Source organism: Vicia villosa, unplaced genomic scaffold, assembly GCF_029867415.1.
Source record: "Vicia villosa cultivar HV-30 ecotype Madison, WI unplaced genomic scaffold, Vvil1.0 ctg.001617F_1_1, whole genome shotgun sequence".
In the NCBI taxonomy this organism is placed as follows: domain Eukaryota; kingdom Viridiplantae; phylum Streptophyta; class Magnoliopsida; order Fabales; family Fabaceae; genus Vicia; species Vicia villosa.
Genome location: NW_026705675.1, coordinates 16,695 through 41,004, shown reverse-complemented (window position 1 = coordinate 41,004; position 24,310 = coordinate 16,695). Strand labels below are relative to the sequence as shown.

At 36.4% G+C, this 24,310-nt stretch overlaps 1 protein-coding gene and 1 long non-coding RNA gene across 3 annotated transcripts; both read right to left on the bottom strand.

Annotated features, from left to right (window-relative positions):
- Nucleotides 1–17,256: 17,256 nt before the first annotated feature.
- On the bottom strand, nt 17,257–20,947 carry LOC131636044 (dicarboxylate transporter 1, chloroplastic-like). The gene is made up of 3 exons (XM_058906690.1): nt 19,704–20,947; nt 18,593–18,814; nt 17,257–17,906 (listed from the first exon to the last, which is right to left on the bottom strand). The coding sequence occupies exons 1-3, from the start codon at nt 20,796–20,798 to the stop codon at nt 17,544–17,546; spliced, it is 1,680 nt and encodes a 559-aa protein (XP_058762673.1). The 5' UTR covers nt 20,799–20,947; the 3' UTR covers nt 17,257–17,543.
- A 358-nt stretch (nt 20,948–21,305) lies between these two features.
- Nucleotides 21,306–23,547, bottom strand: LOC131636032 (uncharacterized). 2 transcript variants are annotated; one of them, XR_009293934.1, is made up of 5 exons: nt 23,270–23,547; nt 23,085–23,189; nt 22,427–22,775; nt 22,255–22,319; nt 21,306–21,728 (listed from the first exon to the last, which is right to left on the bottom strand). It is a non-coding gene; the product is annotated as an uncharacterized LOC131636032 (long non-coding RNA). The 2 variants fall into 2 exon arrangements; XR_009293933.1 differs by lacking the exon at nt 23,270–23,547 and having other exon boundaries at nt 21,308–21,728; nt 23,085–23,257.
- Nucleotides 23,548–24,310: the final 763 nt, after the last annotated feature.

Sequence of the window (24,310 nt, the reverse complement as noted above, 5' to 3'; positions counted from 1 at the left end):
TGCATCTCCAAATTTTTGCTTGTGTAATATTTTCAGAATCAGTTTTCAAGTATTGTGGTGTTTTTAATCCAAACTAATTTAAATTCGATTAAAAATGTTGTTATTTGTTTTAATGGTTAATAAAAACAAATATTGTAGAACCATGTAAAGCTTTAATAAAATCAAATATTATAGAAACCGAATATATTATTACAACCAGGATTCTCAAAGTCGAATTAAAATTAAACAAAATACAATCAAAATACTCTACTGTGTATTCCTAATACCAATACATTAGTTCCTCCTCTGCCTACAGTAAGCCACGGTACTCCGTGTCTTAGAAAGAATGGAGTGAGCTAGGGTGACCGCTATAATCTCTATCTCTCGAAAACACTCCAGACTCGATGCTCTAACTTGTAAGCCGCATAATGTTTTGATTGCACGAAAACACATCAATCACATGGTCATCCAATGCTTGCTTATTCTCCAAGAGCTCCTCATGAACAAACCTAGGTGGACGTCCAGAAGCATCATGTGTCATATAGGAGTGAGACACTTTATAGAACCATGTCATGTAACCTTCAACATAGCTCCACTGAGATGTGGCCTCATGAGTCCGATACTCCACCAGTACCATGTGATTCTCAAAATCTTCCATGATGTCATTTAGGTCTCTACGGATAGTACTGATAGAAGCAGCCTGGAAGCGTAAATTGGGAATGATCTGCACGTACCAAAATTGTTGCTTGCACCGCTCGAGAAAATACCTGCACGTGATGTTGTTCCCACATGCCAACTATCCAGAGTATAATCAAATGGATTTGAATGGAACCCTGTCCCAGAGAGCATCATATAACTTCCATTTTACGTCGTCATGCTGAATGTGGTTAATATACACACGGTACAACAAGATATGATCATTCCCTCTGTTAGGGATAAACTGGAAAGCATATGGCCAATCATGAGTATAGGCCATGGAACATGAAAAATTGTGCATGTAGTGATTGTGAGTCAGGATCCATCCCTGAAAACCAATAAGAAAAAAAGTATCAGTAATGAGTGTAAAAAGGAAAAACTAGTTTGTAACTTAATGGTGGAATTTAGAAATTACCGTTAGCAGTGTGCATGAACCCATCATCTTTCTTGTCATCCATTTGCAAGCTTCATTCATAATTGTGGTACATGTAAACCGAGCACGCTGCCTCCCAATTCCACTCGCGGATGGACTCCAAGTCGATGAAATATTTTAGGTAGGCCAGATCCATGTAGTTAGCACTTTTGTCCACAAACATGGACGAGCCAACTAAGAACGAAAAGTAGCACCTCATGGCACACTCCCTAAGATAGTCAACCTAAAAATCATCGATGTTCAGGTGTTCGGATGTCTCCAAGTTTTGTCATACAATTCCACCAAATAACAAGACTTGGCATGTGCACCCCTGATGCTTCTACACTGCTCAAAGGCATCATCATATTTAGCTCTTAACAAAGTCACCATCATATCAATGGCCTTAGACCTGCTGATCTTATGATGATCAAGCAATCTTCCTCTAATGGGAAGGTGTAGGAGGCATGTTACATTATCTAGTGTAATAGTCATCTCACCAGTGGGGAGGTGGAAAAATAACGCCTCACTATGCCATCTCTCAACAAATGCAGTGTGTATGCCATTGATGATGTTGGTGTACTCGGATGCACAAAGACCTGCAAGCCCAGAATTTTGAAGTGCATTTTGGAACAAGGCACCCTCGGGCTGATAAAGATGGTTAATCATTCTTGCATGATTCACATATCCCAAACAATCATGCTCCTGTTGAAAATAAAATATAACATGATCATTTGAGTTGAAAAATAGAATATAGAGGAAGTTCAAAAATTAAATAGACGAAGTTCAAAAATATAACTTTCCTTCCTATACATGCGAAGCCACATGCTCTCCAAAGTGTATGAGTAAAGATGTGTTTATGGGCCCTCCTAGAAACGGGTCTGCAAGGAAGAGGACCTCAACAACTGGGACTTGGTGTGCAACTATTTCATCCTCATTATGGGTCACACGAATGTGATCCCGACCCCCGTGAAAGTAGACTCCTAGAGGCCAACTGCCATACCCCAAATTTTTCTTACCCTTTATCAAGTCATCTGCCTTATGCATCTCATTCTCCTCATTACCTTTACATTAGGTCATTTTACACAACAGGCATCATTAATCAATAACTTGGCATGGGATCAAGAATCTTAAAGAGTTAGGGTTTTTCTCTATGGATTGAGGTTGCTACTTCACTCAAGTTGATTCAACTGGTTCTTTCCTCACTCTTGGTATGGAGCTAGGGTTTTGAATCACAAACATCCTCAACATCTTTTTCATCAAGATTCCTCAAGATCAAGTGCATTAGGACTTTAACTTGCTATGCTTAAGGTTCCATCATGATTTTCAAACTGAGAATGCTATGGGCTAGGGTTTGGTTCCTTCTCAACATCTCAAGTCATCTCCTCATCAATATGCATCCACGGAAAGAGGATTAAGGTTTACATATCATCATGCTTAAGCTTGTTAACATTTAATCAACTGGGGTTCATTGGAATTAGGGTTTTCATGATCATATTCCTTTCTATACTTCAAGTCTTATCATTCATCTTCAAGGTTTTTTCAAGGAAATACTATGGTGTTGATTATTAAGTCAAGGCTTGAAGTGGTGGATTCATTGTGTTCAATACATTATTGCCATCTCAATTACTTGTTGCTTGTAGGGCAAAATAATATGGATTTAAGGATGAGGTCAGGGGTTTTATCAAGATGGCAAGTTGATTTGGATTCATTAAGAAGTGAAGGTTGAGTTGGACTCATTTTTTGGAAGCATTAATTTAAGGAATTACCTAATGTCATGAATGCAAATTTGTGTTCAAATTAATCAATTGGATCAAGACTTAAGCATGCTAGGTTTGGAAAGAAGATTCGTGTGGATTTCTTGAAATGCAAGTTACTTGGAATTTAAGATATTCATCATCATTATTCAAAGTTCATTCAATGGTCATCAAAATTTTAAGAACAAATATACTCATCATCCATTTTCAATATAAACATTATTCAAGGAAATTTCATGTCCACGTTTCAAATATCATCACCATTTCATCATTGTTAAATGTTTGTTTTTACAAAATCATGTTCATAAATCCTAAATTCTACATGCTATCTTTATGTCATCAATAAATACAAACTTGATCCAATTGCCTTCTTTCATTTGGAACCAAAACCAAAATAGGAAATTAGTAAACTAAATTCCATGATTCAATTAATCAAGCCATGATAGTGACATAGCAAAATCGAGACTGCCGTGCATACTATCAATAAACCAATGGCATTAACACTTTAAAGCATCTTGCATCATTCATAAAAACGGTCCAAAATAGTTCTAGACCAGCTCAAGCAAGCTTCAAAAAACAGTTCACCAGTTTGCCTTTTCCATGCACCTACACAAGTAATCCACTTGATCCAGTTTAGTACCAATTCAACAACTTAAACCAGTTCAGTAGCACCCTGCATTGATCACAAAACCCACGGCCTGCACTCAAAAAACAGTTGGAAAAAGAGTGAAAACACAAAAAGGAAAAACATGAGAATTGTGTGCAGCAAGCTTGAAATGTGACAGCTCATCATCCAAACCACATTACCAAACCAAAGATAATTGATTCCAAGCCTAAAACAAGCTTAATCTGAGCCTGCAACCAAACTACAATTTTAGTTCAATGAGTTTCAACAAGCTCCAAATCAAATTTTAACAAACTCGAGAGCACGAGCCTAACTTCAACCCTAACTCAGCTCCAAACCCACCAATTTTAATTTTGAATTGAATTAGTTAGGGTTTTGAGGTATTTATGTGATCGCGTGTGTTTTAGGAAGAATTGGAGGAAGAAAGCTTGGTATCTATAATCAGCATGATGAGACTGTGATGATGTGTTAGTTTGACATTTCTAATGACAAAACCGCCGCCACGTGGTGTGTCAGCGCAGTGGTAGCTCGCCTGAGAAGAAGGCGGAGAATGGCACCATATATTGAATTTTGGGAGCTCGCCAAACGATGTCGTTTTGTTTTATTTTAATTTCCTTTTTATTTTGATATTAATAATAATTGATAAATGTTAAAAAAAATAAAAAATAAAAAAGATTAAAAAAAATATTGAGACGGATTGTGATGCTGGTTTTGTTTGGGCCTAATGCACATTTTGTTACTCACACCCTTGCTTAAGCCCAATGTCACCTTTTTTTATTTGAACTAATTTGTTGTTTTTTGGAAGCATGCATTGGGCTTGAGTTTTTGGCTTGATTTCAAGTATTGAACCACAACCTCATATATGGATTGCACCTCATGATTTCATGTTGATTTTAATTTTCTTTTTGTTAATTGAGTATGCATTTAATTTTCTTCTATGCTTTTAATACTTGAAAATGATAAAAAAAAAATAGAGAAATTATCAACAACAACAAAAAATAGAGAAATTGCATGATATATTTTAGGACTTTTATTTTAGAATTTAATTGTTCTTTTGTTCATTTATTGATTCATGTTATGTTGCATTTTGATCCATGCTTTTTCAATGTTCTTGATAAAATTTCTTGATGAATTGTGATGACGTTTGTGATGCATCAGATATTTGTTGCTTGCTTGTGTGCTTCACATCCTTCCTTAGGATCTCTTGATTCAAATTAATCTTTGATTAAATTGAATTAAGGTAGACATTAGGGTTTCTAATCCAAGCATGAAAACATAATTAGGGTTTTCCTAATCTGAATCTTAGGATCAATTGCATGACAACATTCGGGTTTTGAGATCCCTTTCTTCTTTTGCTTTTGTTTCTTTTGCACTGCATTTCTCTTCTTTTAAAAGAAAAAATCTATTCTTAATCAAATACAAAAACACTTAATAATTGAGATGTGAATCGTGCATCATTGAGCCTTAAGTAATCGAAAAGAATGAGTCGGTGTATTCCTAACCTTATTCTCTTTTCATTCATAGACTTTAGTACGATTCAATTCACAAACAATTTCTAAACTTAAGGTGGAGAAATATTTAAGTGCCCCTGCATTGGAAGATATTACTAATATCCCTAACAAAACACCTAAACAAATTCAATCTCTTTTTGCCTTCGGGATTTTTCCTTTAAAACCTTTTTAGAAAGGACATGTTATTTCCGTTCTACCACAAACAGACATACGTCTAGCTGATAGAATGCAAACTTAGCATCAGCCTTAAAAACACCAAACAACCAAACCTTTTGAGAAGAACTATGGGATTCTGATTCCCTTGGGGATACGTAGGAACTGGGTTACAAAACTCGGACAAACTCAATAATAAAAACCTTTTGTTTTTCCTTAATAATTCATTCATGCATTCCTTAGTAAGTTTAGCTTTAGATATTCACACCCTTTGATTAGAACAACCGAATGGATCCCATTGAGTACAACACATATGAGGGTGCTAACACATTCCCCTTGCATAACCGACTTTCGTACCCGAGTTTCGTTGCGAGACCATATTATCCATCCTTTTGGGGTTTTCTCGATGTTTCCACTTCTCTTTAGGATAAATAAAGTTCGATGGCGACTCTTTGTTTTTCGCGTAGAGACATATAGAGTTTTCAAAATGGGCTAGCCCATATGGGCCGGCCCGCCAGGCCCGAAAAATCATAGGGCTTAGGCCTTAAAATTAGAGCCCATATTTTCAGTGCTTTTTAAACCCAGCTCTAAAAAGCTCGCTACCCATTAGGGCTAGCCCATATGGCCCGTGGGTAGCCCATCATGTAACACCCCATATTTTACATTTATTAATTTAATGGGAGTTTAAATTAATTTCTTGGATTATTGGTATTTTAATTGGAATTAAGTTGGAAATTGGGTAAAATAAGCTATTGGGCCAAGTTGTGGTTAGTAATGGAGGGGGTGTAATTGATAGGCCTTATTACTAAAGTTATTTTGCTTTATTTTCATAAAATAAGAAAAAGAAGAAAATTGGAAAAATAGAGAAGGAAACCTAGGAGGGAGAGAAGGAGAATTCATGGAGAAAAGAGATTTTCGTATTCATGGTGCAGCCCTCACAAAATGGGTCATAACTCTCTTCTCATAACTCCAAATCAGGTAATTCTCGAAGATTCGGATTCTACATGAAATTTCCTTCAATTTGATATATTAATTCGTGTCAGGGAGGTTCTCGATGAGAGAGATAAGCGAGTTTGAAGATTGGGAATTTTTGCTGAAAGTGGAGAAAAGTGGCTTACGGGTTTGATGGAGAAGAAGGGGAAAAGTCCAGATTCTTGGCTAAGTTAAGGGGGGACTCTTCCGATTAACATATATTATCGGGTTTATGGATAATAGGACTGATATAGGTATATTATTTCATGTCAATTGAGTCGTATGATAGAGTTGGGATTTTGGGGATGTTTGTTGATAATTATCTGTTTTGATGAATTCCATGAATTTGGTATTGTATGATGTTTGATGATGCATAATATATGTTATATGTGTGTATGATATATGTTGTGTGGCTGTTTTGTGGTGTTTGATCAACTTGAATCGATTTGGTCGAGATTGAGAAATTTGGGATTCAGGTTCGTATGCTGTCAATTGATTTGGGACTTCTGATCTGGTCGGTTCGCGCCGCGTCCAATTGTTGGCGCCGCGAACTGCTTGGTAGAAAGCTTAAGGAGAATTATTTCACTAAGTTCGCGCCGCGTCCCTAGTTGGCGCTGCGAAGGCGTCGTTTCCTGGCAGCGCGTCGTGAACAGTGTGTGGCGCCACGTGCTGCTAGTAATTTTTGAAAAGTTTAAAGATGCATAACTTTCGAACCGTTGGCCTGTTTTAAGTGTCGTTTCGAGCAGGTTGAAGCTTATGAAATATTCTTTGTGTTATAATAATGAAATGAGCAGCATCTTGAATTTATTTTATCATTATTTTCTTGTTTTGATGTATGATGTGTTGTGGATATATATGATAGGATATAACGATACAAGCTATGTTTAAAACATGATTCATGTGATGATTTGTTGTTGGTATGATGAAGCTTATGAGATATTTTGTTGATGATGTGAGTATGATGTGAATATCTTGTCTGTTGGATGGATGACGTATTGTTGACATATATGATGAAATGTGACAGTGTAAGATGTTGTTTTGAAAAACATTATGATGTGATGATTTGTTGAGAATTGTATGATGATGATTGCTTTGTTTAGAATGATGTGGATACATGTATGTTCTTTCTTATTAATGATGATGATTGATGTGGACACATGTATGTTCTTTAATGATGATAATGATGATTGATTGTATTTGAATGATGCTAATGTATATAAACATACTTTGATGATGATGATGATGTTGATGATGATGATGATGAAATGAGTATTTGAAGATGTTACTCACTAGACTTGACGATGGTATAAGTATGTTCATGTATGTTTGCATTCATTCATATTCATTGATGATGCTGTATCCATGATGATGTGTTGGATCAGTAAAGGGCATGATTCCCATTGTGTGGAATCTGTGCTGGCAGGACCGTATCTTGATGATGTTGGATCGGTCATGGGTTATTCCCATTTGATGATGTTGGTACCACATGCATAGTGTCAGTTGCATTCATATGCATGACTTTTATAACATGATTGGATGTATTCCAGTGTTATAAATATTGATGATGTGTTGGTTGATTGTTTTGTGATGATGAAACTTGTCTGAATGTCTGTTTATGAAACAATTGGGTGAATGCTGTAACTATGATGTGTTACTATTTATGATTCAATAACATTTGTTAATTTGAATGAGACTCACCCTTACTGTTGACATTTTCAGATTGGCGAGTAGCGGCCTTTGGCTTTGGTGAGGATAGCTCATAGGCCAGTTTGTTTAGGTATAGCGTCGGTGTCATGCTCTGATATTGTAACACTGGGGAACGCTAGTTTAGAGTCTATGATGTTACTCTATTGTGTTGTTATTGTATTAATTTTGTGGGATATTGCATAGATGATGTTATGCTTATCCGTATGATGAATATTCCGTTGTGTAAAAACATGATTTTGTTAAATTGATGATTCGTTCCTAAGTGAAGCATGACAATTGATTTATAATAAATTGTTTTAAATTGAATTGTGGCACCCTTGTTTTCATGTTTTACTCTGAATTATTTTATTAATTTCCGCGTGGTCTAGAAGGGGGTTACAATAGTGGTATCAGAGCAGGTCGGTCCGTCCGGCCAATTGTTGAGTCAGTTGAGTTGCACGACAGTTGAATACTATCGGCATATTATCCCTTGGTACGCGACATGTGAGTGAATCACTGTCGGTACTTGTTTGTTTGTTGCGGAAGTTGGCTTGAAACAAGTGGTGGAGAAGCTTCGCTTCTCGGTTATGTTTCATTTGTAAGATGATTGATTCAGTAAGCTGTTGTTGGCAACAGTGCAAGCGTTGTTGGAGTTGTTATTTTCCGAATCGAAGGTGACTTGGAATTAAAACTTGGCTGGTAATTAAGTTGGAGCATCTGTAAGGAGGATGATTAGATGTAATTGATGACTATCTATAGGAGAGGGAATTTAGAAAGCTGCAATGTATCAGCTCTACTGGCGGTCTGTGAAGTCGTCAGTGAGTAGCCTTGCGTCTCGGAAGAGGTTTAGTTGTAAGTTTGCAAAGAAGATTGTCGTCGTGATGTTTTGGCGATGAAATGTGTTGGTAAAGTTATAAGAATGTTTGGAAGTGAAGAGATATGATAAGGGGCTGTTGGAATGTGATCGAGTTGAAGAGAATGAGTTTTGGAGTGAGATTTTCGTAAGCAAAACGCAGGAAAGTTGTTGATTCGTTATGAAACTTCGAAAATTTATAACTGGAGTTCTAGACATCCGATTTGAGTTCCGTTTGAAGCGCTGGAAAGCTAACGAGATGAACTTTTTATAAAAATGGTTGCAGCAGTTGTAATATAATTAATTGTGACAGGATGACTTTGGAAAGAGGTGAAGTTACGGTTACTCTTGTTCTTAGAACTAGACTTATTGGTACTGCACGGGATGTTAGTGTCAGCGTTGGACGGATTAAAGGAATAATTAGAAGGTTGTTGAGAAGTAATTTTAAGAATTGAATATACCATTTGAAGAGTTTTGGGAATACCGTATAGAGCGTCGCTGCATGATGTCGATGTTGCATTTTGGATGACGTTGGAAAATTCATATCTTGAGTTCCGAGTGTCAGATTAATGTGCCGTTTGAACCTACGAAGAGGAGAGATTATGTTCTAATTTATGGGAGAGTTATAAATACAGTAGAGTGATCCTATGAGGAGAGGTTCTGAAGTTGGTTATGGAAGCGTGAAACTTGTTGAATAAGAATGCCTACTACCGTGATTGTTTGAAACAAAATTGAGTAGAACATGTTGGTGATGAATAAGTTGATGAGATGTTTGGTAATAAAGATGAATTGAGTGCCGATGGATTTTAGTGAGAAGAGAATTAGTAGTAAAGATGAAATAAACTTTAGAACGGTTGAAGTCGTATTTATGATGCCAAAGCAACGACATGTATAGAAGAAGAATTGTAGAGAATTTATGAAACCTGTTGATGTGAGGAAGACTTTGTTGAGATGTCGAGTGGAATGACATTTGGGCACGAAAGATGTTATGGAATTTAGAGTAAAACCATGAGTTATGAATGTTGTCGCGGTTTTTTGCTAAGATGAGGATTTTGATTTGGAACGAGATGAATAGTAATGTACGAGTATATTAGTGATTATGAAGTTTAGACGTACTTAACAAGTGTGTGATGCTAAGTGACTATGAAGCGGATTGTGTAAAATGTTTGGACGTTGGTGTCTCACCTACAAGATCCAATAAGAGGGAAGTATGCGAGTTGTAAAGACTCAAAGTGAATTATTGAACTATGACGATGTTAATGAGTTTTAGTGCAAACTCGAAAAAGACACTATTATGTAATAACGACGGTTTATGCTTACATATGGTTGTCGGCTATCTATTGACAAATTGAGGACTTGATCACCCTTAATCTCTTGTTGGTAGTAGACGGAAATCATATAAATGAGATGAGCTTGTTTTATTTCCTTAATGGTTTAAGATGTGATGAATACTAAGCCGTGAGAATAATCACTCACTATGTTGTGTGAACTTATAAAGAAGTGAATATGAAAGAGTGCAACATGATGGATAAATGACTAGAGACGGGTAATCAGAGTCGCACAGCAAAAGTGTGATGTGGAGTAATGTTATGAGTACTACTCGCGGGAAGTGAGAAATTAATATGCCAGGAGCCTATGTAACGCCCCAGACTGCTTTTGGGATGATCGACTGACCCCACAGACCAACACGGGTCTTTTCAGCATGCTTTGACCTCACTCGCACGCTTTCCGGGAAACTTCCCAGAAGGTCACCCATCCCAATACTACTCCAAGTCAAGCACACTTAACTGTGGAGTTCTTATGGAATGAGCTACCGAAAAGAAGATGCATCTTGTTGGTATAGGTAGTACCCATCAATCCTTATAAGCTTTCCTTCAACCATGCAATCCTATACTTGCACAACCTTAGGATCCCTCTCATTCCGATGTGGCGACCACCCTTGCCATCTTAGGCCTCGGGTATTACATGCGGTGTAACCACCCCTCGCCTTCTTCGGCCTCGGGTGTTACATGCCCACCAGCTTCCGCATGGTTCGTCCTCGAACCACATCGTACTGGGAGAGGTCTGGCTCTGATACCATTTGTAACGCCCCAGACTGCTTTTGGGATGATCGACTGACCCCACAGACCAACACGGGTCTTTTCAGCATGCTTTGACCTCACTCGCACGCTTTCCGGGAAACTTCCCAGAAGGTCACCCATCCCAATACTACTCCAAGTCAAGCACACTTAACTGTGGAGTTCTTATGGAATGAGCTACCGAAAAGAAGATGCATCTTGTTGGTATAGGTAGTACCCATCAATCCTTATAAGCTTTCCTTCAACCATGCAGTCCTATACTTGCACAACCTTAGGATCCCTCTCATTCCGATGTGGCGACCACCCTTGCCATCTTAGGCCTCGGGTATTACATGCGGTGTAACCACCCCTCGCCTTCTTCGGCCTCGGGTGTTACAGCCTACATAGAGAATATATATTGATCTATATGTTGAATTTAGAATCCAGTGGATGTAAGGATGTTGTGTCGAAGAATTATAAATCTTTTGAATAATTACTGAGATGATGAATATGTTATTATGGTTGTACGTAGTTAACGAGTATGCATTTGGCAAAGTTAAGACGATGAGTTGATACTATATGATGCTATAATAATTTTGTGTTGTTGTTAAGGGGTTATTGTAGATTTCCAGATATAATGAGGAATTATACTCTATGAATGATGAAGTTGATTTAATTCTTAGTAGAGAGCGGGACTCAGTTTGAGCTATTTTGTAAGCAACGATATATTGATGCTAATGAGTGTGATTATAATTACTTGGGTGTACTCGTTCCGATGGTTGGAATGTTTTAATAGATGTAGTAACTCAGGAATTTGTTTTTGAGTGCGAGTAAGTATTGCTAAGTGGTAGATTAGTACCATGAATGGTAAAGAATGATTCTTGCACGAATGAGTAAAGAGAGTCGGAATCGGGTAAAACTCAGAAATCTAATTGGTGTAGATGATTGTAATGAGTAATCGGAGTAGTGTAGCGGAAGCAGAATGTAAAGTGTTGGATAATTGATGGTGTGACTTAAGAGGAGTCAGATAATTGGAATTCAATGGCATGAAGAATACGATTATCGAGTTTTCTTGAAGGAAGCAGTTGGTGAAAAGTGTAAGCATTACTTTATCGCGCAAATGGGAAAGTGTGTTTCAGGTTGGTACGTTCGTATATGGAATGCATTGCTGCAGTGTCGATAAGGTGTGATCATACCACGAGTTGTGTAATTTTATTATTCAGTCATTGGGCGTATTGTATGAGTCGTACCTCAATGTACTATTATTGTTAACCTTTTGGAGGTATAACGAGTAGTACACCTTTGGGTGGTCAAGTGCGACGCAAAAGCCGAGAATTGAATGCGTGAGATGTGTTTCCTATTGGTTATGTCAGATGGATTTTTGAGGATTAACTGATGGAAATGTTACATGGGAACTGGAGAGTCAGATGAAGGGCTCTATCCGGGACTTTCACTTGAAGTATGTTTTCAAGGACGAAAACTCTTTTAGTGGGGGAGAGTTGTAACACCCCATATTTTACATTTATTAATTTAATGGGAGTTTAAATTAATTTCTTGGATTATTGGTATTTTTTTTGGAATTAAGTTGGAAATTGTGTAAAATAAGCTATTGGGCCAAGTTGTGGTTAGTAATGGAGGGGGTGTAATTGATAGGCCTTATTACTAAAGTTATTTTGCTTTATTTTAATAAAATAAGAAAAAGAAGTAAATTGGAAAAATAGAGAAGGAAACCTAGGAGAGAGAGAAGAAGAATTCATGGAGAAAAGAGATTTTCGTATTCATGGTGCAGCCCTCACAAAATGGGTCATAACTCTCTGCTCATAACTCCAAATCAGGTAATTCTCGAAGATTCGGATTCTACACAAAATTTCCTTCGATTTGATATATTAATTCGTGTCAGGGAGGTTCTCGATGAGGGAGATAAGTGAGTTTGAAGATTGGGAATTTTTGCTGAAAATGAAGAAAAGTGGCTTACGGGTTTGATGGAGAAGAAGGGGAAAAGTCCAGATTCTTGGCTAAGGTAAGGGGGGACTCTTCCGATTAACATATATTATCGGGCTATGGATAATAGGACTGATATAGGTATATTATTTCATGTCAATTGAGCCGTATGATAGAGTTGGGATTTTGGGGATGTTTGTTGATAATTATCTGTTTTGATGAATTCCATGAATTTGGTATTGTATGATGTTTGATGATGCATAATATATGTTATATGTGTGTATGATATATGTTGTGTGGCTGTTTTGTGGTGTTTGATCAACTTGAATCGATTTGGTCGAGATTGAGAAATTTGAGATTCAGGTTCGTATGCTGTAAATTACGATTGGGACTTCTGATCTGGTCGGTTCGCGCCGCGTCCAATTGTTGGCGCCGCGAACTGCTTGGCAGAAAGCTTAAGGAGAATTATTTCACTAAGTTCGCGCCGCGTCCCTAGTTGGCGCCGCGAAGGCGTCGTTTCCTGGCAGCGCGTCGCGAACAATGTGTGGCGCCGCGTGCTGCTAGTAATTTTTGAAAAGTTTAAAGATGCATAACTTTCGAACCGTTGGCCTGTTTTAAGTGTCGTTTCGAGCAGGGTGAAGCTTATGAAATATTCTTTGTGTTATAATAATGAAATGAGCAGCATCTTGAATTTATTTTATCATTATTTTCTTGTTTTGATGTATGATGTGTTGTGGATATATATGATAGGATATAACGATACAAGCTATGTTTAAAACATGATTCATGTGATGATTTGTTGTTGGTATGATGAAGCTTATGAGATATTTTGTTGATGATGTGAGTATGATGTGAATATCTTGTCTGTTGGATGGATGACGTATTGTTGACATATATGATGAAATGTGACAGTGTAAGATGTTGTTTTGAAAAACATTATGATGTGATGATTTGTTGAGAATTGTATGATGATGATTGCTTTGTTTAGAATGATGTGGATACATGTATGTTCTTTCTTATTAATTATGATGATTGATGTGGACACATGTATGTTCTTTAATGATGATAATGATGATTGATTGTATTTGAATGATGCTAATGTATATAAACATACTTTGATGATGATGATGATGTTGATGATGATGATGTTGTTGATGATGATGATGATGATGATGAAATGAGTATTTGAAGATGTTACTCATTAGACTTGACGATGGTATAAGTATGTTCATGTATGTTTGCATTCATTCATATTCATTGATGATGTTGTATCCATGATGATGTGTTGGATCAGTAAAGGGCATGATTCTCATTGTGTGGAATCTGTGTTGGCAAGACCGTATCTTGATGATGTTGGATCGGTCATGGGTTATTCTCATTTGATGATGTTGGTACCACATGCATAGTGTCAGTTGCATTCATATGCATGACTTTTATAACATGATTGGATGTATTCCAGTGTTATAAATATTGATGATGTGTTGGTTGATTGTTTTGTGATGATGAAACTTGTCTGAATGTCTGTTTATGAAACAATTGGGTGAATGATGTAACTATGATGTGTTATTATTTATGATTCAATAACATTTGTTAATTTAATGAGACTCACCCTTACTGTTGACATTTTCAGATTGGCGAGTAGCGGCCTTTGGCTTTGGTGAGGATAGCTCATAGGCCAGTTTGTTTAGGTATAGCGTCGGTGTCATGCTCTGATATTGTAACACTGGGGAACGCTAGTTTAGAGTCTATGATGTTACTCTATTGTGTTGTTATTGTATTAATTTTGTGGGATATTGCATAGATGATGTTATGCTTATCCGTATGATGAATATTCCGTTGTGTAAAAACATGATTTTGTTAAATTGATGATTCGTTCCTAAGTGAAGCATGACAATTGATTTATAATAAATTGTTTTAAATTGAATTGTGGCACCCTTGTTTTCATGTTTTACTCTTAATTATTTTATTAATTTCCGCGTGGTTTAGAAGGGTGTTACACATCAGACCTGCATAATTATAAATTTTAAAAATATATATTAATATTTATATTATCTTACTCCAAAATAGCATATTGATTTTTCTCACTTCACTAAATTTTATCTCTATTTTATTCTATCTTTCTCTTTTAAATATTATACATTAATATAATCAACATTTTTTCATCATATTATATTAATTTTTCTCTTATAATAAATATTCAAGTATTATTTTATACAATTTAGACATATATTATAGTATTTATAAGAGATAATATAGTACTTAAAAATGTATTATGTTTAAAATAACATAATTTTTAATTTTATTTATAATAAATATTATGGAGTTTTTATTTTAATTCCTTTAAATAAAAAAGCCCATTTAGGGCCGGATAGCCCGAAGCCCATCTAGGGCCGGGCTCGGGTAGTAAATCTCGAGCCCATATTATACAGGGCCTTTTTGCCCCGGCCCTGAAAAATCCCGGGCCAGCTAGGGCCGGTTTGTTTAGGGTCGGGTAGTCCATATTGTAGCTCTAGCGACATCGATGCCTCCCTATCGTGAGGCTGATGCGGGAAGGATGTAGTCTGCTCGTGCTGAGACAACGCCTCCATATCGTGAAGTAGATGCGGAACGGCTGTAGTCTGCTTGTGCTGATGAGCTGTCACGCGACGAGCAGAGGCAGTTAGAGGGGGTCGCTCGAGTCTCATCCTTCCTTGATTTTCTTAGTTTTCAACCATATCCTGAAAAAGAAAAAACATAACAAATTATGACACATGAAAGACTTCGGATATAAATATCCGAACACCTGAAACAACCATGTTCGGAAATGCATATCCGAAAAAAGCTTCGCCAACTTCAGTGACAACATTTTTTCTACAACTACCCTAGCTCATCCAAACACATCCAAAGTCATCTTAATCATATAAACAGAGTGTCTAAACGTGAACTCTAACCTATTTGACTTAGCTAATGCATTAAAACTAATCTATTTGAGCTAATGCATTAATAAAAAAATCAAAAAAAATCTAAATGAAAAACTTATTTAAAAATGTGTTGGTGAGGGATTAAAGTACTCTGATGTTGAATGCATTAGGTATAAGGAGTTAGGAATGGAAAAAAAACAGGTAAATGTAGCTTCTAAACTTGATTTTGAGTGAGAACTTAAAATGGATAGAATGAGGTAAAGAAGTTGTTTTTCTGAAAAATGAAAAATGAGAAGAGGGAAGGGACTAGCGCGAGCTTTAAATATGCCTATCTAGTTCGGAGATGCATCTCCGAACTATTTTTTTTAATTTAAAAAAGGTTTGTTTGGAGATACATCTCCGAACATACACATAAATGATTTCGGTTGTGCATCTCTGAATGTTTTATTAAAAAATAATTCTTAATACGTCCGGAGATGCATCTCTCAGACCATGAAGCATTTTGAGAATTTCACTCAAAATTTAAGAGAATGTATGAGGATGGGATGGAAAATTACCTTACTTAAAATTTAAGAGAATGTATGAGGATGGGATGGAAAATTACCTTGCAAAATAGAATGTACCTTTATAAGTATTTTGGTTTAACTACCGGTGTTGATCTGATATGAAAATTCACTTAAAACCCCGAAGTAGAATAAATTACGAGTATCCTAAATTAAAAATTAAAATGTGTGTCACTGATTATTGAATTGAAAATACAAAAAGTTGTCAATTAATGGATGTGTGGTGATTTTAATTTTTTTTAAAGACTCTCAAATATTAATTTTAATTGAGAGTAATGCTAACTTATGTGCTGACAAATAAAATGTTTGTGTTAAAAAAACAATAAAAAATATTAATTATAATTTTTTAATAAAATTAATACACAATTTAATTTTAAATTTTTTTTACATTTATTTATTAATATTTATGTTTAAGTAGAGCTGTCTTAGAGAGCGTGCAAAGTGATATACCACACAGAATTTCAAAATTTTTACGATTAAACTATAACTTAATATAACCTCATAAGTTTTTGCCACTATTAAAATGGGTTTCTATAGGACCTCTAATTATTTTTGCATAGTTGAATCATGACTAACATACACAAGACCTTCAAAAAAATTGATAGTGACTTGAATGTAAATTAACTTTAAATAAATTTAAATAAAAGAAAGATAGTTGAGCAATAAATTTTAATTTTTAGATCTTAACTCAAAATCAACTTTATTAAGATTAGACCTCACAAAATATTAATCCCTTATACCAATTATTAATCAAGCAAAGACTTCACAAAGTACTCAATTAACCTTTCCCCTTAGCGTCGAGTGCATCCAGCATGAAGCAAAGACTTCACTCAGCCTTGCTACTTGGCTTTTTCTGCAAACAGTCTTGGATCTTGAAATGAGGAACATCCCCAAGGAATAACTAACAGTTTGACTTTGCTTCATTATCTACTTTCTACTTTCTGTTTAGTGTCAATATATAGAGATAGACACAACTGATACATAATTTCTTTTGATAAGCCAACTGATACATAATTGAACCTCACTAATGAGTCTCATTTATCTATTACTTGTATCTATGTCTCTTATAAATGAAAACTTAAACAGGGAAGAACTCTAGAGTTCATGTATCTGTAAAATTTCCAGAAGTATAAAATAGCACTTGTACAGAAAAATTAAAGGAAAGAAAATATTGGAAGCATGTCAGTCATGACAATATATCCTGAATAATTTGATGTGTTTACATCTCATATAATAATGTAACTGGTCTACCCATGATCTAACTCGATCATTGGTATCCAGGCTCCCGTCTAATTCTACAACAAAACCTTCTGAAGATTATTTCTAGAAAGCATCGGTTAAAAATTAGCAATTTGCTTCAACTGCTGATAATAACAAGAATGCGTACATGGATGTATGAAAAAATCTTAACCTGTATTGGCAAAACTCTATATCAGACCCCTTACCACAAGCCAATGGCTTTCCACCAAATAGACCCGAGTCCAAGCCAGATTATAATGTTAACAATACTAATAACAAAGCCGTAACCCCACCATTGGGCAAGTGGGACATAGTTGGCACCGAAAAACACTGGAGCTGACCCAATCCCATAATGTGTAAGGCCGCCCATAAGGTTGGAGAGGAAAGACAACACCATGGCTCCAAAGAATGGTGGAGTCCCCAGAGCAGTAGCAACAGACAAAAATGCAGTAAACATGGCACCAATATGAGCAGCTCCACTGGCAAAGAAGTAATGGGAGTAGAAATATAGAAGAACCAGAATACCAAAAGATAGTTGCCATGACAGACCCAATCCACCAACAAACTGTGTAATAACATTAGCAAACTCTTTCATTAACATCATCAAGGTATTTCTATATAATTATTTTAATAATTACTCTAAAATTGAAATTTCATCATAAAACAAGATGCATAATGCAGCACGTCGGTAATATGTATGCATGCATGTAACCTAGTATTATAATTAAATAAATAGCATTTCTTCAGTGGCAATTAATGGACTCATAGGACTAAGAACACGCGATGATCTGGAGTGGACAAATTTAAAACCAAACATATCCACATCTACATACCAGAGGAAGGGAATTTTGATTTGGTACATGTTTTGAACATGGAGCAGATGGTGATCATCTCAGAAGTAGGAACAAAGCACCCCAAATTAACCAAGATGCGTGTTGTGTGTTACATGAGAACACACAGTACAAGCATGCCGATGAATCATTATTTACTAGAGGCATGTTTGTTAAATTGGTTGAAAGCTTATTTGATTCTGAATATCCCAAAACATGTTCCAGTGGTTGATTTGGTCAAATAACTAGTACAATATAGTATGAAATAAAATAAATTAAACAAAAAACCATGCATTCACCAGTTAATTCCAGAGAACATATGAAAAGCAAAAGAACTGAAGATCAATCGTCAGGAGCAGCATGAAGTAAAATTAAATGAATATTAGCCACTTGAGGTAGAAAGATGAGACAGGAAATATACCTTGACTACAGTTTGACTGAACCAAGAGATGAGACCATATTTGTTCAAATACCCGGCCATTGCAATGAGGGCAGCAAACCACGTGAGAGTATCCCAGGCAACACCCTCGGCTAAGCACTCTTTCCATGTTACAACCCCTGTGATGAGGAGCACAGCTAATCCAAGAATAGCAGCAGTTACGGCATCTATATTAAGAAGCCCTCCAAAAACCCAAAGTCCCACCTGGTAAGTTAAGTGAGGAAAGTAATAAGTTACCCACCTAAAAGAAGATTCTAAAGCATTTAAATTACCACTCTGTATTCACTAAATCAAGACATATATCTACAGCAAAGCAAGGGAACAGTAAAAAAGTTTTTTAAATTTGCAAATCGCAAAGTCAAGGTTTTTTATGGCTCTATGACTGCACCAACCATATTCCTCAGCAGCATGGCGATAATTTAAAAACTTGCTACTAAATGATTAGTTTTTCAGATCAATAGGGAGGAGGTGCAACCTAATTTAGCAAACAAATTTAATAATGGTGTGATTAGTCATAACCAATGCGTAATTATTTACAGTTCACTCAGCTAAAAAAACCATAACATCTGTTGTATGACCAGCCCAGCGTTGCAATTGGATGCTCAACTCAACAAGGATAAATGACTCAACTAAACAGTTTAGAAACAAAACCATTCTACTAAGTACAGCTAACATTAGGTTTAAAAAGGAAATGACACAGAAAAGGCATCATAAGTTTGGGTGGGGGTGAGTGGCCCAAGGACCAACTATGCATTTAGATTAGCATTTCTTAGAATTTGGCAACTCAACCCTACAAAACTGAACTCAACCCTACAAATTTCAACTGGTAAAAAGAATAATGTCCACCACTTTACAAACATATTTTTAGCTCATACCCCATCCAATGTGAGACTCTTAACAACATTAGTCACGAAAGTTGAGCATAGTTTCACATCAAATCAACAAGTACCCCATTGCAAATAACAGAGTTACTAAACACCAAAGTAATACCCAAGAACACAGATCTAAAATAGTGAAGCTATCTATCCTATTTAAGTTTATACTCATCACATAACACATCATACTATATTTATAAACTGTGCAAACTGATTACCGTAAGAAATAGAGTAGCAGTCATGATTTTCTCATTTCCTGACATTGGCCCCATTTTCGCCAACCTTTCCCTAGCCAGCTTGGGTGCATCAGGACTAGATTTCATGGTAGGAGGATATATAATATACAAAATCAACGGCACCAAAACCAACGACACCAAACCCGGCACAATAGCAGCTTTAGCCCAATCCAACCACCCAATTGTCTGGTTAATCGAATTCAAAGTAAGAGTAGCACATAACGGATTCGCCGCCATTGCAGTCAAAAACATCGCCGACGAAATACACGAAGTCTGAAAACAAGTAAGCATCAACCACGACCCAAGCTTGTTCTCCGTCCCATCACCAACATTACTTCCACAAGCAACACAGAGAGACTTAACCAATGGAAGAAAAATTCCACCAGCCCTCGCCGAAACCGAAGGAATCGCCGGAGCCAATAAAGCTTCACTAAAAACCAAACTATAACCTAACCCTAACGAAGAGCTACCGAAAAGCGAAACGAATTGATAAGCGACACGGTTACCTAGTCCGGTTTTGATAAAACCCTTGGCGAAGAAGAATGCAAGACAAATCAGCCACGGGATTGGATCACCGAAACCTGAGAATGCAGCAACGAAGGGTAGGGTTTTGGTGAGAACCGAAACTCCTAATCCCAAAATGGCAACGGCGCCGAGAGGTAACGGCTGTGTGATGATTCCGACGATAGTTCCTAAGAAAATCGCGAGTAGTTGCCACGCGTTTCGGGATACACCTTCGGGAGTGGGAACGAACCAGAGTATAACTCCGGTGGCTATAGATGCTAAGAGAGGCTTTATCGCGGCTCCTTGCCATGGCTGAGCTGGAAGCGGAGCCGGAGCTGGAGCTGGAGCTGGTGTGACGGAAGCTGATGAAGCCTTAACAGTGAGAGTGTGGCGTTTCGAGATGAGGTTAGAGAGTGGGAGGGGTGAGAAAGAGGAAATGGAAGAGTGATGAACTGATTTGAGAGATTTGAAAGTGTTGTTGATTTGGAGTCGGCGAAGTGGCGGAGATGAACGGAGGCGAAAGGATGGGAGGGTGGTTGGAGTGGTGGCGGTGGTGAGAGGTATGGAAGCCATGGTGGTGGGATTGGGATCTGGCGCGGTGAGAGTGAAGTTGGGGAGTTAATAGTTAAGAGATTGTAGTTTGATTGTGGGCCATTGGATTAGGAATGGACGGTTGAGGTTGTGATTGGAATATGCGGCTTTGTTTGTTGGTGAGGAATTAGTGGTTGGTAGGGGTGGACATCGGTTCGGGCCGGTTCGGGTTCGGGCCCAAAACCCCAATCCGGCCCAACCCTCGGATGACTAACATGGGCCCAATTCCGACCGGTTTAATCATCGGTTTTTTCGGGTTCGGGTTGAAATGGGTTCGGGTAACTGGACCGGTTTATTTCGGATTTCATTTTGGGCCTATATAAAATCCAGCTCAGATAGTAAATCCAATTGATTTTTTTCTATTTTTTTTAACTTTTATTATTAGCATACTAATAACTGGACCACTTAAATTTCAAGCCCAATATGCTTTTTATTTTTATTTTAAAAATGACAAAATTAACTTATACTTTATAAAAATAAATACTGATGACTTGGATAAAAAAATTACTAATTATTTCCAAAATTGAGTTATTGTGTTCGATTTTTTTCATACAACATATTTCATGTTTTCAAAAATGGCCCAATTACAACACAATATGGTTATTTTTATTTAGAACACTATTGTGTTCCATTTTTTCATACAAAATAATAAATCATCAAAAATACAAAAAAAAAAAAATAAGACAGTTTTGAAACAGAATTCTCCTACAAGAACTTCATGAAATTCACAGCTTAAATCATCTGCCACTAAAATCCCACTGTTTAAATCATCAAAATATTCTGGAAAATGTGATTTCAAGTAATAATGCTTCAGAAAATGTGATTCCAAGTAGTAAAAACACTCAAGTTCACTACCCCTTTAGAATCACTAAAGCCATGCTTATAGAAGTCAACTTGTTGCAGATATTTATCCTGAACAATACAAGAAAATATGGATTTAGAGGAACACTTTATATTATGGTTATACAATAAATTAATAAAAAGAATAATACATAATTTTAAACAAAACATACCAAAAAAACATTAAAAAAAACTATCATGTTATATACTGTTAGTTTCATGCTTCTACTAACAATGACCACAAAATAGATTAGTTACCAATTTTTAGAGAAACAAGAGATGTAACAGAGACTCAATAAATTACCATATGTTATACTTTGTTTGTTAAACCCTGAAAGTTTAAGACAGAAAATATAAAAAGTCAATTGAAAATTACAAGGGACAAAAAATACTTGGTAGTTGAAGACTAAAACTTAGAAGGTGAACTCATAGCTTACTATTACATGATTTATTGACAAACCAGAACAAAAACTCTTTGAAACCATTTCACTTTTAGTATGAATTCATATTTCAATAGATCTTTTTTAAGCTGCAATAAGAGTATACATATTAAAAGACTGTAACCATAGATCCTTAAAAAAAATCAACAAAAACTAACCACATGTTGTCTTCATTTCATTCAAGCAGTTGAATCGCCTCTTATGGTGAAAATTAGTTCATCACCTGAGAATAGAATACAACAACAGAACACACTTTACAAAACAAAAACTTCATAGATAATATGATTGTAAAATGAAAAAACACACTTATGATTTAGAAAACAAACTTACCCAGATCTGCATAATCAAACATAGTTTTTAACTAAATAATCCTTGCTTTAGATCTGTTTCCAATCCCATTCAGATCTACTTCAAATCCCCTTCAGATCTGATCAGCTTCAAATCTACATGAGATCAGCTTCAAATATGCTTCATGCTTCAAATCCCTGCTTCTTCTGCTTGTTATAAAGCCCTTCCCTGTTGAAAAAAATAAGTTAAGTTATGGAAAAAACACAAAAAAATTAAGAAACATAATTTACATTGATAAAGTTAAAAACACCTGTTACAAAAACAAACCAAACCATAATATAATATATCTATGAGATTAAGAGCTCCAAGGAATGCGATTGAAGTCGTAGATCTGAAACATTGAGAGAAGGCAAGTCAAATAAAAGGGAAAAGGTTTTGATAGCTACTAAAATCATAGATCTGAAATACAGGGAAAAGGTTTTCACTTTACACTATAAAAGTGTACAATAAAAAAAAACCATGGCAGTAAGACAATTTTTTCATCTAAAAAAGTTTCAAACATTAATCAAAGACAACCATTAAATAAACATGACAGTTTAATTGAAAATAATATTCAAATGTTACACTAAGAACTGTCTAGCAACATAAAGATGAGTACTATGTTATGAAATCATAGATCTGAGAGAGAGAGAGATTTTACCTGCACAAGAGAAATACAAAAAACTTAATCATGGATCAGAGAGGAACGAATAGATATGCAACAGATAGGTTTGCAAGCGACGGCGAGCGACGACAACGAAGCTTCCTGTAAACTATTGAGTTTAAGAACGGCAACCCTAAGGAATAAGATTAGACAGATAATGAAAGTAGGCAACCCTAATTTACCTTTATGAACATTTACTCTGGGCCATAAATTGAGAGATAGCTTGGGCCAAGATTAATTGAAAGTCCAGCTCTGAAAGTCCAGCTCTCATATGTGTATGTTCGGTCGGATTCGGATTCCGACGGACCAAATAATACCAACCGAACCCGTCCGTAATCATCCGATGTAATCCAAATCAATGAACCGTTGGAATCCGCAACCCGAAATTATCCGACCCGTTTGCCAAAATCCAGTTCGGTTCGGACGGATTGTTTCGGACGGTGGTGTTTTGTCCACCCCTAGTGGTTGGTTTCGAAGCTTTGTTGTGATATCTTCGATTGTGACAAGTTGATATCTCCGTCGGGAATACTATAGGGACAAGGAAGGATACGTGGCAGGATGTTAGTGGATGAGTGTTTATATCGGATTGTTCTTTTGTGATGTGGACTGTATGGACATGTTGTCATGACATGTGATGAGTCTCTCAATGATTGTATGCCATCGTGGAAGGAGAAGCCGTGATTTTTTTTTTTATTTTTATCTAGCACTAATAGTATTATGACGGAAGTAGAATTAAGTCAAATGCAGTATGATGTTTTTAGAAGCTGTTTTGAAGAAGCAGCTTATTGAAAAATGGTTCTGGGGCCCTGTGCAACAGCCCTTGTTGCACCTCCTTTGGGTCAGGCCTACCATTGATTCACATAGCAAGTTTATGACTTGCTCCAACATTTGTCATCAAGAGCTTGGTTCTAATCCGTTAATCTGCTGCAAATTATGGCAACTACTTCCAATGATTGACTCCCTTCCAACCTTCCAATTCTTGATTTGAAAAACTATGATAAGTGGGCAAAGCAAATGAAGGTCTTGTTTGGGTATCAAGATGTTCTTGATGTGATCAAGAATGGCGTTACACCACTTCCGGTTGAAGCTACGAGTGCGCACAAGGCTGCATTCAAAGAAGAGAAGAAGAACGACTACAAAGCACTTTTCTAATTCACTCATGCGTTGATGGAGACAACTTCGAAAAATTTGGTAATTGTGATTCCGCAAAGGAAGCATGGGAC

Bases quoted from the DNA above. Each gene is read 5' to 3' on its own strand.
- LOC131636044 (XM_058906690.1), bottom strand. From the start codon at position 20,798: ATGGCTTCCATACCTCTCACCACCGCCACCACTCCAACCACCCTCCCA. The intron at 18,815-19,703 runs GTAATCAGTTTG...TTAACTTACCAG, and splicing joins CTGCTACTCTATTTCTTACG to GTGGGACTTTGGGTTTTTGG. The intron at 17,907-18,592 runs GTATATTTCCTG...GTTATTACACAG, and splicing joins TCAGTCAAACTGTAGTCAAG to TTTGTTGGTGGATTGGGTCT.